The 17899-nt window shown below is 39.1% G+C and overlaps 1 protein-coding gene across 3 annotated transcripts; it reads left to right on the top strand.

Moving 5' to 3' along the window:
• Nucleotides 1-2642: 2642 nt before the first annotated feature.
• On the top strand, nt 2643-17367 carry LOC128612166 (deleted in malignant brain tumors 1 protein-like). Of its 3 annotated transcripts, XM_053632050.1 has the most exons (20): nt 2643-3086; nt 3416-3448; nt 4389-4421; nt 4659-4809; nt 4956-5140; nt 7763-7861; nt 8198-8254; nt 8435-8467; nt 8687-8837; nt 8978-9162; nt 11777-11875; nt 12212-12268; nt 12449-12481; nt 12703-12853; nt 12994-13178; nt 15799-15897; nt 16234-16290; nt 16471-16503; nt 16723-16873; nt 17014-17367. In XM_053632050.1, exons 1-20 carry the CDS (start codon nt 3017-3019, stop codon nt 17255-17257), a joined length of 2106 nt encoding a protein of 701 aa, XP_053488025.1. In that variant the 5' UTR covers nt 2643-3016; the 3' UTR covers nt 17258-17367. The 3 variants fall into 3 exon arrangements, with proteins under 3 accessions (XP_053488025.1, XP_053488026.1, XP_053488028.1); XM_053632051.1 differs by lacking the exon at nt 4389-4421; XM_053632053.1 differs by lacking the exon at nt 3416-3448.
• The last annotated feature ends 532 nt before the right edge of the window (nt 17368-17899 follow it).

Genomic DNA, 17899 nt, shown 5'->3' on the forward strand with positions numbered 1-17899 from the left:
TATTCATAAGTCCTGAGGTTCTCTCACGCACCTCCCCTACGTCAGCTGTCTTTGCATTCCAGACCTCAACAGGCTGCACCACATAATTTACCCTGGTTCAGATCCAGACTGTCCTTCTCTAAGTTCTAAAAAGACCAGGATCTTGTGTTTGTGTGAGGTGTGTTCTACGGATAACCTTTTACTAACAAAGTTGTATGTTAAATTGTAAATTAAACATAGAGATACATATCTGAGTTCAAAAATTGCTGTCTCTCTTCATAGAATGAAGAGAATGCTTCATTGAATGCTTAATTGACTTATAAGCATTTTTGTGACCAGGTGTGGCCTGTTTCCTCGTTGTTTCATGACAAATTAAGGAGATTAAAGGTCTGGAGTTGATTCCAAGTGTTGAATTTGCATTTGGTAGCTGTTCATGGGAACTCTCAATATGCGGTCCAAAGAGGTGCCAGTGCAAGTGAATGAGGTCATCATTAGGCTGAAAAAACAAACACAGGAACAGAAACAGTACGAGTGGCCAAATCAACAATTTGGCACCTTTTTAAAGGAATGCACTGGTGAGATCAGCAACACCAAAAGGCCTGGAAGACCATGGAAGACAACTAAAGTAGATTATCACAGAATTCTTGCCTTGTTGAAGAAAAACCCCTTCACAACATCTAGTCAAGTCAAGAACACTCTGGAGGAGGTAGACATATCATTGTCAAAGTCTACAATCAAGAGTAGCCTTCGTAAATTTAAATACAGACGGTTTACCTCAAAATGCAAACCACTGGTAACACTCAAGTAGAGAAAGGCCAGATTAGACTAAAAACCCTCAAAAAAAAAAAAGCCTGACCAGATCTAATGCAAGATGAACTTGTACCAGGATGATGGGAAGAGAAGAGTATGGAGAAGGAAAGGAAGGGCTCATGATCCAAATCATACCACATCATCTGTCAAACCTGGTGGAGGCAGTGTTATGGCGTGGGGATGTACGGCTGCCAGTGGAACTCTCTCACTGGTGTTTATTGATGATGTGACTGCTGATAGAAGGAGCAGGAGGACTCTGAAGTGTATAGAGCTATACCTTCTGCTCAGATTCAGTCAAATGCTGCAAAACTGATAAGACAGCAAAAAGTACTCAAAAAGTACAGCGAAAGCAACCCAAGGGCTTCTTGAGGCAAAGAAATGGAATCTTCTTAAGTGGCTGAGTCATTCACCTTACCTCAATCCAACTGAGCATGCTAAAATTTGATTGTACCATGTGTCTCTGAGTGGAACGCGAGAAGCCCGCAATGAAACACAGCTATCTGTTCAGGGCTTTTCGGTCCTGGGTTGAGCAGTTTCCATACCATGCTCAGCTGCATGTTCATCTCAGTAAACTGTCTATAGCAACAGTATAGAAAGTTTTCAGGATCACTGGGAAGACCTTGAATTTCCTCAGCAGTCTCAAATCGTACAACTATTGTCTGGCTTTGTTCACCTGAACTTGAATGTGATGAGTCCAAGTCAGATCCTCAGAGATGTGTACTCCAAGGTAACTGAAGCTGCTCAATCTCTCCATGGGGTCCCACAGATCTCAAGAGGGGTGTAGTTCAGCTTTTTATTTATTACAACACAGCTGTCATATTTGTTTTCTTTTCTAAAGTAAAGTTTATTATTTAGGGGGGCAAGCACTGAAGGTGTGTAGGCACCTTATTGTTATTCTACCTTTTCTTCATCTTCTGCTTCTGGCTAGGGTGTCTACGACAGCCCAAAGAACCGTCTAGTAAAAAGTTGTGAAATTTGGCACACTGACTGGGGAGGGTCTAAGGAATGTTCTCACCAAATTTGGGCCAAGTGCCACCATCAGGACAAATTTGGACCTAATTTGGTTGTACGTTTATATCATTACTTTTGAACCGTGTGTCCAAAATGTAAAAGCCAAGCATCCCTGGATCCCTGTTTCGAGACCAGTTCAGTGCACCCTATGATGTCAATTTCCGCCACATTACATTTTCCACCATCTTGGATTTGGTCAAAAACTGTTTTTTTTTTTTTTCACTACTCCTCCAACAAATTGTGTCTAATCATTACCAAATTTGGAACACATCATCTTCAGATTAAGCCTCACAAAAGTTATCATAAGAATTTTGAATATCCAAACAGTTGTAATGTCTGTAATGGGAAAACATCTGTAACGGGCCAACATCTGTAACGGGCCAACAAATCTGACAGTGAAGCAACCAAAAGACTTTTTGCACTGACATAAAACCTGGTAGGCACTTCAGGACTATGAGCTGAGGCTATGCAACAAATTTTGTGCCAGCACCAACTACTGCATTAATAATTGCAACAATTGCAGCGTGTTGATGAATGTGCGGCTCACCAAGTCTGGGTTCTTGGCCCCCGAAAATGGTGGTTGCAACATATTATTTATTTATTTATTTATTTATTTATTTATTTATTTGCTAAAGCTACTGCATAGATGTATACATATATTTTTAGCAAGAGATAATGCTTGTATAGCCTAAGGAAATAGCAGCAATGTGCAGAAAGTAGTTTTGAATAGCATTTTATTGAAGGGAAACAATAGTAATTATTATTCCACTGTCTGTTGAAGTCTGGATTCTGGTCAGAAGTTGTTCCTTAATTTCATTAATTGTAAATTAATTTGTTTTGTTTAACTCAGTATTTTGGTTTTGTATTAACACCTTTGAGTTCAGTTTGAAGTTTTAATTCTGATGGTGGAACAGTAAGTGTGTGTGTGTATGTGTGTGGGTAGGTGGGTGTGTGTGTTTTGTACTACATGTACTACAGACCACAGTTAAACGGGTTATAAAGGCCATTGTCTATTGTATAACCCGGCTTAACACAAATGTCTGGAATGCAGACAGGTGAGATCAACAAATAATATTAAACCCCATACCTGCATTTCCACATGTATCTCTCTTTTACAGCATATTCCAGGACATGAGCGTCATAAGGAAGTAGTTTATTTCTCCTTTTGTGTCTATATAAACCTCTGTGATGACAGAAATTCTGCAGGTGAGACAAGATGGAGTTTGGATTCGTGATATTTTTGCTCAGCTCTGCTCTTTTCGGGCACAGCTCTGGATTCACAACACGTAAGTCTGCAATTAATCTTTTGAATAATTACTTGCTTTATGTTTTATTTAGAGTAGCAAAAATAAAAGCATTGTGCATTTTAATTGATGAGAATCTGTACATCATCCTTTTGTTCACCAATTTAAAAGTAACTCTGATGTTATACATATTATGGATTAAAACACTCCATGTCATGCTATGCACAGGAAATTAATCAGCAATGTGTTGGTGTGATGAAGCAGAGCACTATTACAACCCTGATATTGATTATTTTATTATTACAGCACATCCACAAGTGTTTTATTCCTCTTTCCATAATATTTCATATTAATTATGTCTTTTTAAATAGCTGATGCCACACCGTACTGGGACATAACAACAGGTATGTAGATGGTAAATATAGATGAGCGATCCACTACATTGCTCAGTGTTCGGACGTCTCTTATAGCACCAGTGATTTGGTATGTGTGTACGGTGTCCCGACAACAGGTGAGGTTACAGGTAACACTTGTTACGGCCCAGTCTAGGTTAGGCCGCATAACCAGCCTAACCAGCTCGGGATTCAATGGAATTGACCTTTAAAAATGAAGGAGCCAGGAATAACACCACAAACAGGGTTGTTCAAAAGTTGTGGTACATTGTAACACACAATTATATACATATAACTGTACAAATGAACCAAACCAGGCATAACTTCAGGGTGGGCCAAAATAATAAACAAAAGAATTCTACTGTTAGGTAGCTAGCTTACCTAAAAGGAAAATAACAAAGAAAATACAAATACTTCCCTAACTACCTAAGCCAAAAACAGAGACAAAAGGATCCTCTCCTAAAAGAAATGTCAGCCACACCCCTACTGCCAAGTGCCAAGTGCAAAATATATACAGTGGTGAAGAGTATACACATAAACAGAAGCAGGGACAACCAAACTCAATGTCAAAAATCAGGCAAGAGTCCAAAACAGAAGAACAGTCAGAATACAGAATTCGATAGCCACAAGGGCGAGCAACACGAACCAAACAATCTCCTAACAACAAATCACACATAACCACCTCCAACATCCCACACCATTCTCACTCGTCTTCCTCTTTAAATATGATCGTCAATTAGTGATGTCATCCTGGGAGGCAGGAGCAAGGCAGGCTAGGGCAGGCTGGAACTCTGAAAGGGAGTTCAGACCTGCGCACAAAATATGGCACAGCACACAAAAAAACCTTCCCATCCCAAAGATAGCGGGTTTCTCCATTCTAGACCTTCTTCCATTCTTTAGTTTCCTATTTACTTAAACGTCTCTAACTGAATATTTTCTCACTCTGTTTAAGAATCCACGACGACAGAAAGCTCACTGACAGCAGGTAATGTTTCAGTACCGAATACTGATGTACTGAATCAGCAATCATATGAATATTAAAGGAATGAATTGATTTTGAGTTGATCTATTATTAAATGTCAGCTTTGTTTAGTTTAATTTATTTCATTTGATTTGCCTTTTTTTTTTTTTTTTTTTTTTTTTTTTTTTTTTAAGATTACATTAGCCATCGTATAGCGGTACTCATATTTGTGATAGTGTTTAAAACCGTGGTGTGTTTCAGGTGGAGCTCCATGTGGTGGAACTCTGACTCAGTCACGAGGGGAATTTTTCAGCCCCAATTATCCCAATAATTATCCCAATAATGCACACTGCACATGGAGCCTGCTGGCTGGAGAACTGCAGGTGGTTTCGTTAAACTTCACGTTCGTCGAGTAAGAAATCACCTTCCTGTTTCTCACCTGCTGATAAATCATACCTGACTTTTATTTATTTATTTATTTATTTTTTATATCTTTATCATTTAAGAATATTTGTTTGTGGTTAGTCAGTAAGGTTAGTTTCGTTACACTTTCTTCAGTTTGGAGCCAGGCTGGGACTTTATCAGCGTGTACAACGGTCCGACTGCTCAGCATTCACTTTTGGGTACTGTGAGTAGAAATCAGAGAGCTACCTTCAACTCCAGCAGCAGATACATGACCGTCGTTTTCTCCAGTGACGTCAGCGTGACTCCACAAGGTTTTCGAGCAGAATGGGCTTTCATAGGTAAGTGTTATTTAATCTCATTTCAACTCCATTCATTTTGTTTATGGACAGTTCAGTGAAAAAGTGATAAAAATAAATGTGATAAAAATCAATCAATCAATAAATAAATAATGTGCATTTACCAATGGCCGTGGTAGAAAACACTACCGAACATGCTGGTAAAAGGAAAATAATCAACTTCGGGGTGGTAACAGCAACGCCACTTCAATGGTCTGTTGAAGACTGTAGCATTAGGAGAACTTTCTTCTCAGGGTTCTGATTCAGGATAAATACATTTCAAAAACCATCACAGAAAACAGGTCACAGCGAAGGGGACCGTGATTTTGTTCAGAAGAGGGAAAAAGAAAGTGTGTAAAATGATGAACAGAACTGTTCCCCCGATGGAGGAGTAACTTTTTAGTAACGTATTGATTTTTAAAATACATTATGATATTTTCTCAAACCAAATGAAACTTTCACACTTTTACTGTGTTTATAACACTGATACTGTGTTCCCTTTCAAAGGGAACTTCAACGTTGCATTTAGCATAACAGTATGGGAGCGCCTTGTGCGCGTGACCGGTATCTGAAGCTTGTGTAAAATCATGCCTCTACTTATAGGCCTGCCATGATCAGGTGACGTGGCAATTAAGCGCGTCGCATGACATATATATATATATATATATATATATGACACCTCTGAACCACGCCACCAGCCTTATTATCTTCAGCGGGACTGCATGTCTGTTGTTTGTGCGAGGGAGGCACAGAAGGCGAGTGTGGCATGCTGCCTCCCCTCCGCAGAGAGCCAGGGGGACCGGGTGGCCACAGCCTGCTAAGAGGCCTGATCTAAGAATGATCATAAAAGCAAAGCAGGCAAGGAAGGAACGGTCCTGAGGGGCCGTGGAGGGACGTATCAGGGGACATGAGGTTGTTCGGGCAGTTAGCCCCCAGTGCTACTGTAGGGCCTGCCCTGGCCAAGGCCAGCCCACGTTTTCAGCCTTCTCTGGTCAGAGAGCTGTCACAGGTCATATATGAACTGGTCATATCAATAGTAGTCCAAAGCCTTCCTTATGGTTTTTAAGTGGTACCATCCTCAGTAATCTCATTGATCTTTAGGCCGTCCATGTCGGGCCATCCTCTCCACCTGCTAACCTGCTAAATCTTTGCTACATTCTTTAAGGACTGTCCGTGGCATGTATACATCTAAATTCCAAGACATACCTTTTAAATAACAGGGCCGAATTCAGCAAAACAGCCAAAAATGACGAAAAATAGAGCTCTCCCATTGACAAGTTACGGAGGCGAAGATGGATGCAAGTGCAGAATTTTATTGTGAACAGCGCAAAAATAACGGCTAACACGGCGAGTCAACACAAAACAACAAAATTTTTGATTTGGATGTATGCTTTGGGTCATTGTCCTGCTGAAAGGTGAAATTCCTTTTCATGTTCAGCTTACTAGCAGATACCTGAAGGTTTTGCATCTATCTAAAATCGGCCGGTATTTGTAGCTATTCATGATTCCCTCCACATTCATAAATGCCCTGCTTCTGGCTGAAGAAAATCAGGCGTAATGCATGATGCTGCCACCACCGTGCTTCACCGTAGCTACGGTGCTCTTTTGGTGATGTGCCTTTTGTTTGCACCGAATATACCTTTTGGAATTGGTCTCATCAGGCCATACATACATTTTTGCCTCATGGTTTGGGGGATTTAGTTGAGATTGGATGTTTTTTTGTGAGAAAGCGCTTCCGTCTAGGCGCCATACCCCACAGCCCAGACATGTGAAGAATGAGAGATTGTTGTCATGTGCAGAGTGTAATCAGTACTTGTCAGATATTCCTGCAGCTCCTTTAATGTTGCTGTTGGTGTTTTGGCAGCCTCCCTGGTAAGCTTTTGTCTTGTCCTTTTATAAATGTTGGAGGGACGTGCTGTTCTTGGTGATGTCACTGCAGTGTTCCATTTTCTCCGCATGCTGATGATGGCCTTTACGGTGACCCATGGTACATTTAATGTTTTAGAAATTCTTTAATTACCCCTCTCCTGATCGATACTGTACGTGTTTTGTAAGCTCTTTGTGGACCATGGCTTCAGTAGTGGGTTGTGAAGAAAATCCCTAAAATGTTTCTGGTTGTATTTCATTCAGGTTTTTATACATCATAATTTCACATTGAGGGTGGAAAAAGTTCTAACATGATTTATCCTGGTTTCATTAGTTTTTCATCATAAAAAATGCCATTGTAACAGGGGTGTGTAGACTTTTAATAGCCATTGTACTTCAGACTCTACTTTATGAAAACAAAAAACATTTTTTCAAAATGATGTTGTGTAAGGCGTTCTATCTAAATACAGATGACAGCACATAAAGTTAACATTTTTTAAATGACTTAATAAGAAAAAACTAACTCCTACAGCCTGTGTGTGTGTGTGTGTGTGTGTGTGTGTGTGTGTGTGTGTGTAGTCTGGACCGCTACTTCAACTGTGATTATGTGAATGTATATGATTGTCTGTATGACGTACTAAATCAGCAATCATATGAATGTTAAAGGAATGAATTGATTTTGAGTTGATATATTATTAAATGTCAGATTTGTTTAGTTTAATTTATTTCATTTGATTTGTCTTTTTTATTTATTTTTAGATTACATTAGCTGCAGGGATCACTGTGGTTATAATGGTACGCTCTGTTCCTGCACCAGCTCTTGTCAGTCCTATGGAAACTGCTGCAATGACTATTACGGTGAGAACTATTTTTAAAAAATCTAGTTAATGTAATGAAGTTTAAAAAAAATCTAGTTAACGTAAGATATATGCAATTTTTTAGTCCTAAATTAACATTACTATTTATTATGAAATGTTTCAATCGGTAAATTTAAAAAAAAAGATTTTACTTTTACTTTTGTATTCATTTTTTTTTCTTTGCGTTCTTTCCCTTGTTGATAGGATGCAGAGTTATAAACAGATGGAAAGAGCTAGTGACAGTGTGAAATCAGTAGTAGTGTTTACAAAAATGCAGACTCACAGACAAGTGATGTTTAATACATACAGTGTGAACTTTTTACCATTTTTCATATAGATTATTGTTTCCCCACCACCACAACCACCACCACCACCACCACAAGAACAACACGAGGTAAAAATGTAGTTCTCTTTAACCGGTGTATTCTCAGTAAAACTGCTCTGTCTCCTCCATTATTTCTCTTTATTTGGATCTAGAAATCGTTTCTGTTTCTCCATTCTAGACCTTCTTCCATTCTTTAGTTTCCTATTTACTTAAACGTCCCTAACTGAATATTTTCTCACTCTGTTTAAGAATCCACGATGACAGCAAGCTCACTGACAGCAGGTAATGTTTCACTACAGAATACTGATGTACTGAATCAGCAATCATATGAATATTAAAGGAATGAATTGATTTTGAGTTGATCTATTATTAAATGTCAGCTTTGTTTAGTTTAATTTATTTCATTTGATTTGACTTTTTTTTTTTTTTTTTAGATTACATTAGCCATCGTATAGGGGTACTCATATTTGTGATAGTGTTTAAAACCGTGGTGTGTTTCAGGTGGAGCTCCATGTGGTGGAAATCTGACTCAGTCACGAGGGGAATTTTTCAGCCCCAATTATCCCAATAATTATCCCAATAATGCACACTGCACATGGAGCCTGCTGGCTGGAGAACTGCAGGTGGTTTCGTTAAACTTCACGTTCGTCGAGTAAGAAATCACCTTCCTGTTTCTCACCTGCTGATAAATCATACCTGACTTTTTTAAAAAAAAATTTTTTAGATCTTTATTATTTAAGAATATTTGTTTGTGGTTAGTCTGTAAGGCTAGTTTCATTACACTTTCTTCAGTTTGGAGTCATGCTGTGACTTTATCCGCGTGTACAACGGTCCGACTGCTCAGCATTCACTTTTGGGTTCTGTGATTGGAAATCAGAGAGCTACCTTCAACTCCAGCAGCAGATACATGACCGTCGTTTTCTCCAGTGACGTCAGCGTGACTCCACAAGGTTTTCGAGCAGAATGGGCTTTCATAGGTAAGTGTTATTTAATCTCATTTCAACTCCATTCATTTTGTTTATGGACAGTTCAGTGAAAAAGTGATAAAAATAAATGTGATAAAAATCAATCAATCAATCAAAAAATAATGTGCATTTACCAATGGCCGTGGTAGAAAACACTACCGAACATGCGGTTAAAAGGAAAATAATCAACTTCGGGGTGGTAACAGCAACGCCACTTCAATGGTCTGTTGAAGACTGTAGCATTAGGAGAACTTTCTTCTCAGGGTTCTGATTCAGGATAAATACATTTCAAAAACCATCACAGAAAACAGGTCACAGCGAAGGGGACCGTGATTTTGTTCAGAAGAGGGAAAAAGAAAGTGTGTAAAATGATGAACAGAACTGTTCCCCCGATGGAGGAGTAACTTTTTAGTAACGTATTGATTTTTAAAATACATTATGATATTTTCTCAAACCAAATGAAACTTTCACACTTTTACTGTGTTTATAACACTGATACTGTGTTCCCTTTCAAAGGGAACTTCAACATTGCATTTAGCATAACAGTATGGGAACGCCTTGTGCGCGTGACCGGTATCTGAAGCTTGTGTAAAATCATGGCTCTACTTATAGGCCTGCCATGATCAGGTGACGTGGCAATTAAGCGCGTCGCATGACATATATATATATATATATGACACCTCTGAACCACGCCACCAGCCTTATTATCTTCAGCGGGACTGCATGTCTGTTGTTTGTGCGAGGGAGGCACAGAAGGCGAGTGTGGCATGCTGCCTCCCCTCCGCAGAGAGCCAGGGGGACCGGGCGGCCACAGCCTGCTAAGAGGCCTGATCTAAGAATGATCATAAAAGCAAAGCAGGCAAGGAAGGAACGGTCCTGAGGGGCCGTGGAGGGACGTATCAGGGGACATGAGGTTGTTCGGGCAGTTAGCCCCCAGTGCTACTGTAGGGCCTGCCCTGGCCAAGGCCAGCCCACGTTTTCAGCCTTCTCTGGTCAGAGAGCTGTCACAGGTCATATATGAACTGGTCATATCAATAGTAGTCCAAAGCCTTCCTTATGGTTTTTAAGTGGTACCATCCTCAGTAATCTCATTGATCTTTAGGCCGTCCATGTCGGGCCATCCTCTCCACCTGCTAACCTGCTAAATCTTTGCTACATTCTTTAAGGACTGTCCGTGGCATGTATACATCTAAATTCCAAGACATACCTTTTAAATAACAGGGCCGAATTCAGCAAAACAGCCAAAAATGACGAAAAATAGAGCTCTCCCATTGACAAGTTACGGAGGCGAAGATGGATGCAAGTGCAGAATTTTATTGTGAACAGCGCAAAAATAACGGCTAACACGGCGAGTCAACACAAAACAACAAAATTTTTGATTTGGATGTATGCTTTGGGTCATTGTCCTGCTGAAAGGTGAAATTCCTTTTCATGTTCAGCTTACTAGCAGACACCTGAAGGTTTTGCATCTATCTAAAATCGGCCGGTATTTGTAGCTATTCATGATTCCCTCCACATTCATAAATGCCCTGCTTCTGGCTGAAGAAAATCAGGCGTAATGCATGATGCTGCCACCACCGTGCTTCACCGTAGCTACGGTGCTCTTTTGGTGATGTGCCTTTTGTTTGCACCGAATATACCTTTTGGAATTGGTCTCATCAGGCCATACATACATTTTTGCCTCATGGTTTGGGGGATTTAGTTGAGATTGGATGTTTTTTTGTGAGAAAGCGCTTCCGTCTAGGCGCCATACCCCACAGCCCAGACATGTGAAGAATGAGAGATTGTTGTCATGTGCAGAGTGTAATCAGTACTTGTCAGATATTCCTGCAGCTCCTTTAATGTTGCTGTTGGTGTTTTGGCAGCCTCCCTGGTAAGCTTTTGTCTTGTCCTTTTATAAATGTTGGAGGGACGTGCTGTTCTTGGTGATGTCACTGCAGTGTTCCATTTTCTCCGCATGCTGATGATGGCCTTTACGGTGACCCATGGTACATTTAATGTTTTAGAAATTCTTTAATTACCCCTCTCCTGATCGATACTGTACGTGTTTTGTAAGCTCTTTGTGGACCATGGCTTCAGTAGTGGGTTGTGAAGAAAATCCCTAAAATGTTTCTGGTTGTATTTCATTCAGGTTTTTATACATCATAATTTCACATTGAGGGTGGAAAAAGTTCTAACATGATTTATCCTGGTTTCATTTGTTTTTCATCTTAAAAAATGCCATTGTAACAGGGGTGTGTAGACTTTTAATAGCCATTGTACTTCAGACTCTACTTTATGAAAACAAAAAACATTTTTTCAAAATGATGTTGTGTAAGGCGTTCTATCTAAATACAGATGACAGCACATAAAGTTAACATTTTTTAAATGACTTAATAAGAAAAACCTAACTCCTACAGCCTGTGTGTGTGTGTGTGTGTGTGTGTGTGTGTGTGTGTGTGTGTAGTCTGGACCGCTGCTTCAACTGTGATTATGTGAATGTATATGATTGTCTGTATGACGTACTAAATCAGCAATCATATGAATATTAAAGGAATGAATTGATTTTGAGTTGATATATTATTAAATGTCAGATTTGTTTAGTTTAATTTATTTCATTTGATTTGTCTTTTTTATTTATTTTTAGATTACATTAGCTGCAGGGATCACTGTGGTTATAATGGTACGCTCTGTTCCTGCACCAGCTCTTGTCAGTCCTATGGAAACTGCTGCAATGACTATTACGGTGAGAACTATTTTTAAAAAATCTAGTTAATGTAATGAAGTTTAAAAAAAATCTAGTTAACGTAAGATATATGTAATTTTTTAGTCCTAAATTAACATTACTATTTATTATGAAATGTTTCAATCGGTAAATTTTAAAAAAAAGATTTTACTTTTACTTTTGTATTCATTTTTTTTTCTTTGCGTTCTTTCCCTTGTTGATAGGATGCAGAGTTATAAACAGATGGAAAGAGCTAGTGACAGTGTGAAATCAGTAGTAGTGTTTACAAAAATGCAGACTCACAGACAAGTGATGTTTAATACATACAGTGTGAACTTTTTACCATTTTTCATATAGATTATTGTTTCCCCACCACCACAACCACCACCACCACCACCACAAGAACAACACGAGGTAAAAATGTAGTTCTCTTTAACCGGTGTATTCTCAGTAAAACTGCTCTGTCTCCTCCATTATTTCTCTTTATTTGGATCTAGAAATCGTTTCTGTTTCTCCATTCTAGACCTTCTTCCATTCTTTAGTTTCCTGTTTACTTAAACGTCCCTAACTGAATATTTTCTCACTCTGTTTAAGAATCCACGATGACAGCAAGCTCACTGACAGCAGGTAATGTTTCACTACAGAATACTGATGTACTGAATCAGCAATCATATGAATATTAAAGGAATGAATTGATTTTGAGTTGATCTATTATTAAATGTCAGCTTTGTTTAGTTTAATTTATTTCATTTGATTTGACTTTTTTTTTTTTTTTTTTTAGATTACATTAGCCATCGTATAGGGGTACTCATATTTGTGATAGTGTTTAAAACCGTGGTGTGTTTCAGGTGGAGCTCCATGTGGTGGAAATCTGACTCAGTCACGAGGGGAATTTTTCAGCCCCAATTATCCCAATAATTATCCCAATAATGCACACTGCACATGGAGCCTGCTGGCTGGAGAACTGCAGGTGGTTTCGTTAAACTTCACGTTCGTCGAGTAAGAAATCACCTTCCTGTTTCTCACCTGCTGATAAATCATACCTGACTTTTTTAAAAAAAAATTTTTTAGATCTTTATTATTTAAGAATATTTGTTTGTGGTTAGTCTGTAAGGCTAGTTTCATTACACTTTCTTCAGTTTGGAGTCATGCTGTGACTTTATCCGCGTGTACAACGGTCCGACTGCTCAGCATTCACTTTTGGGTTCTGTGATTGGAAATCAGAGAGCTACCTTCAACTCCAGCAGCAGATACATGACCGTCGTTTTCTCCAGTGACGTCAGCGTGACTCCACAAGGTTTTCGAGCAGAATGGGCTTTCATAGGTAAGTGTTATTTAATCTCATTTCAACTCCATTCATTTTGTTTATGGACAGTTCAGTGAAAAAGTGATAAAAATAAATGTGATAAAAATCAATCAATCAATCAAAAAATAATGTGCATTTACCAATGGCCGTGGTAGAAAACACTACCGAACATGCGGTTAAAAGGAAAATAATCAACTTCGGTGTGGTAACAGCAACGCCACTTCAATGGTCTGTTGAAGACTGTAGCATTAGGAGAACTTTCTTCTCAGGGTTCTGATTCAGGATAAATACATTTCAAAAACCATCACAGAAAACAGGTCACAGCGAAGGGGACCGTGATTTTGTTCAGAAGAGGGAAAAAGAAAGTGTGTAAAATGATGAACAGAACTGTTCCCCCGATGGAGGAGTAACTTTTTAGTAACGTATTGATTTTTAAAATACATTATGATATTTTCTCAAACCAAATGAAACTTTCACACTTTTACTGTGTTTATAACACTGATACTGTGTTCCCTTTCAAAGGGAACTTCAACGTTGCATTTAGCATAACAGTATGGGAGCGCCTTGTGCGCGTGACCGGTATCTGAAGCTTGTGTAAAATCATGCCTCTACTTATAGGCCTGCCATGATCAGGTGACGTGGCAATTAAGCGCGTCGCATGACATATATATATATATGGCACCTCTGAACCACGCCACCAGCCTTATTATCTTCAGCGGGACTGCATGTCTGTTGTTTGTGCGAGGGAGGCACAGAAGGCGAGTGTGGCGGGCTGCCTCCCCTGCGCAGAGAGCCAGGGGGACCGGGCGGCCACAGCCTGCTAAGAGGCCTGATCTAAGAATGATCATAAAAGCAAAGCAGGCAAGGAAGGAACGGTCCTGAGGGGCCGTGGAGGGACGTATCAGGGGACATGAGGTTGTTCGGGCAGTTAGCCCCCAGTGCTACTGTAGGGCCTGCCCTGGCCAAGGCCATCCCACGTTTTCAGCCTTCTCTGGTCAGAGAGCTGTCACAGGTCATATGACCTGGTCATATCAATAGTAGTCCAAAGCCTTCCTTATGGTTTTTAAGTGGTACCATCCTCAGTAATCTCATTGATCTTTAGGCCGTCCATGTCGGGCCATCCTCTCCACCTGCTAACCTGCTAAATCTTTGCTATATGCTTTAAGGACTGCCCGTGGCATGTATACATCTAAATTCCAAGACATACCTTTTAAATAACAGGGCTGAATTCAGCAAAACAGCCAAAAATTACGAAAAATAGAGCTCTCCCATTGTCAAGTTACGGAGGCGAAGACGGATGCAAGTGCAGAATTTTATTGTGAACAGCGCAAAAATAACGGCTAACACGGCGAGTCAACACAAAACAACAAAATTTTTGATTTGGATGTATGCTTTGGGTCATTGTCCTGCTGAAAGGTGAAATTCCTTTTCATGTTCAGCTTACTAGCAGACACCTGAAGGTTTTGCATCTATCTAAAATCGGCCGGTATTTGTAGCTATTCATGATTCCCTCCACATTCATAAATGCCCTGCTTCTGGCTGAAGAAAATCAGGCGTAATGCATGATGCTGCCACCACCGTGCTTCACCGTAGCTACGGTGCTCTTTTGGTGATGTGCCTTTTGTTTGCACCGAATATACCTTTTGGAATTGGTCTCATCAGGCCATACATACATTTTTGCCTCATGGTTTGGGGGATTTAGTTGAGATTGGATGTTTTTTGGTGAGAAAGCGCTTCCGTCTAGGCGCCATACCCCACAGCCCAGACATGTGAAGAATGAGAGATTGTTGTCATGTGCAGAGTGTAATCAGTACTTGTCAGATATTCCTGCAGCTCCTTTAATGTTGCTGTTGGTGTTTTGGCAGCCTCCCTGGTAAGCTTTTGTCTTGTCCTTTTATAAATGTTGGAGGGACGTGCTGTTCTTGGTGATGTCACTGCAGTGTTCCATTTTCTCCGCATGCTGATGATGGCCTTTACGGTGTCCCATGGTACATTTAATGTTTTAGAAATTCTTTAATTACCCCTCTCCTGATCGATACTGTGCGTGTTTTGTAAGCTCTTTGTGGACCATGGCTTCAGTAGTGGGTTGTGAAGAAAATCCCTAAAATGTTTCTGGTTGTATTTCATTCAGGTTTTTATACATCATAATTTCACATTGAGGGTGGAAAAAGTTCTAACATGATTTATCCTGGTTTCATTTGTTTTTCATCATAAAAAATGCCATTGTAACAGGGGTGTGTAGACTTTTAATAGCCATTGTACTTCAGACTCTACTTTATGAAAACAAAAAACATTTTTTCAAAATGATGTTGTGTAAGGCGTTCTATCTAAATACAGATGACAGCACATAAAGTTAACATTTTTTAAATGACTTAATAAGAAAAAACTAACTCCTACAGCCTGTGTGTGTGTGTGTGTGTGTGTGTGTGTGTGTGTGTGTGTGTGTGTGTGTGTGTAGTCTGGACCGCTACTTCAACTGTGATTATGTGAATGTATATGATTGTCTGTATGACGTACTAAATCAGCAATCATATGAATGTTAAAGGAATGAATTGATTTTGAGTTGATATATTATTAAATGTCAGATTTGTTTAGTTTAATTTATTTCATTTGATTTGTCTTTTTTATTTATTTTTAGATTACATTAGCTGCAGGGATCACTGTGGTTATAATGGTACGCTCTGTTCCTGCACCAGCTCTTGTCAGTCCTATGGAAACTGCTGCAATGACTATTACGGTGAGAACTATTTTTAAAAAATCTAGTTAATGTAATGAAGTTTAAAAAAAATCTAGTTAACGTAAGATATATGCAATTTTTTAGTCCTAAATTAACATTACTATTTATTATGAAATGTTTCAATCGGTAAATTTAAAAAAAAAGATTTTACTTTTACTTTTGTATTCATTTTTTTTTCTTTGCGTTCTTTCCCTTGTTGATAGGATGCAGAGTTATAAACAGATGGAAAGAGCTAGTGACAGTGTGAAATCAGTAGTAGTGTTTACAAAAATGCAGACTCACAGACAAGTGATGTTTAATACATACAGTGTGAACTTTTTACCATTTTTCATATAGATTATTGTTTCCCCACCACCACAACCACCACCACCACCACCACAAGAACAACACGAGGTAAAAATGTAGTTCTCTTTAACCGGTGTATTCTCAGTAAAACTGCTCTGTCTCCTCCATTATTTCTCTTTATTTGGATCTAGAAATCGTTTCTGTTTCTCCATTCTAGACCTTCTTCCATTCTTTAGTTTCCTATTTACTTAAACGTCCCTAACTGAATATTTTCTCACTCTGTTTAAGAATCCACGATGACAGCAAGCTCACTGACAGCAGGTAATGTTTCACTACAGAATACTGATGTACTGAATCAGCAATCATATGAATATTAAAGGAATGAATTGATTTTGAGTTGATCTATTATTAAATGTCAGCTTTGTTTAGTTTAATTTATTTCATTTGATTTGACTTTTTTTTTTTTTTTTTAGATTACATTAGCCATCGTATAGGGGTACTCATATTTGTGATAGTGTTTAAAACCGTGGTGTGTTTCAGGTGGAGCTCCATGTGGTGGAAATCTGACTCAGTCACGAGGGGAATTTTTCAGCCCCAATTATCCCAATAATTATCCCAATAATGCACACTGCACATGGAGCCTGCTGGCTGGAGAACTGCAGGTGGTTTCGTTAAACTTCACGTTCGTCGAGTAAGAAATCACCTTCCTGTTTCTCACCTGCTGATAAATCATACCTGACTTTTTTAAAAAAAAATTTTTTAGATCTTTATTATTTAAGAATATTTGTTTGTGGTTAGTCTGTAAGGCTAGTTTCATTACACTTTCTTCAGTTTGGAGTCATGCTGTGACTTTATCCGCGTGTACAACGGTCCGACTGCTCAGCATTCACTTTTGGGTTCTGTGATTGGAAATCAGAGAGCTACCTTCAACTCCAGCAGCAGATACATGACCGTCGTTTTCTCCAGTGACGTCAGCGTGACTCCACAAGGTTTTCGAGCAGAATGGGCTTTCATAGGTAAGTGTTATTTAATCTCATTTCAACTCCATTCATTTTGTTTATGGACAGTTCAGTGAAAAAGTGATAAAAATAAATGTGATAAAAATCAATCAATCAATCAAAAAATAATGTGCATTTACCAATGGCCGTGGTAGAAAACACTACCGAACATGCGGTTAAAAGGAAAATAATCAACTTCGGGGTGGTAACAGCAACGCCACTTCAATGGTCTGTTGAAGACTGTAGCATTAGGAGAACTTTCTTCTCAGGGTTCTGATTCAGGATAAATACATTTCAAAAACCATCACAGAAAACAGGTCACAGCGAAGGGGACCGTGATTTTGTTCAGAAGAGGGAAAAAGAAAGTGTGTAAAATGATGAACAGAACTGTTCCCCCGATGGAGGAGTAACTTTTTAGTAACGTATTGATTTTTAAAATACATTATGATATTTTCTCAAACCAAATGAAACTTTCACACTTTTACTGTGTTTATAACACTGATACTGTGTTCCCTTTCAAAGGGAACTTCAACGTTGCATTTAGCATAACAGTATGGGAACGCCTTGTGCGCGTGACCGGTATCTGAAGCTTGTGTAAAATCATGGCTCTACTTATAGGCCTGCCATGATCAGGTGACGTGGCAATTAAGCGCGTCGCATGACATATATATATATATATATATGACACCTCTGAACCACGCCACCAGCCTTATTATCTT

The sequence above is a fragment of the Ictalurus furcatus genome, chromosome 9, assembly GCF_023375685.1.
Source record: "Ictalurus furcatus strain D&B chromosome 9, Billie_1.0, whole genome shotgun sequence".
NCBI classification, from domain to species: Eukaryota; Metazoa; Chordata; class Actinopteri; order Siluriformes; family Ictaluridae; genus Ictalurus; species Ictalurus furcatus.

Bases quoted from the DNA above. Each gene is read 5' to 3' on its own strand.
- LOC128612166 (XM_053632050.1), top strand. From the start codon at position 3,017: ATGGAGTTTGGATTCGTGATATTTTTGCTCAGCTCTGCTCTTTTCGGG. The intron at 11,876-12,211 runs GTGAGAACTATT...TTTTTCATATAG, and splicing joins CTGCTGCAATGACTATTACG to ATTATTGTTTCCCCACCACC. The intron at 16,291-16,470 runs GTAAAAATGTAG...ACTCTGTTTAAG, and splicing joins CACCACAAGAACAACACGAG to AATCCACGATGACAGCAAGC.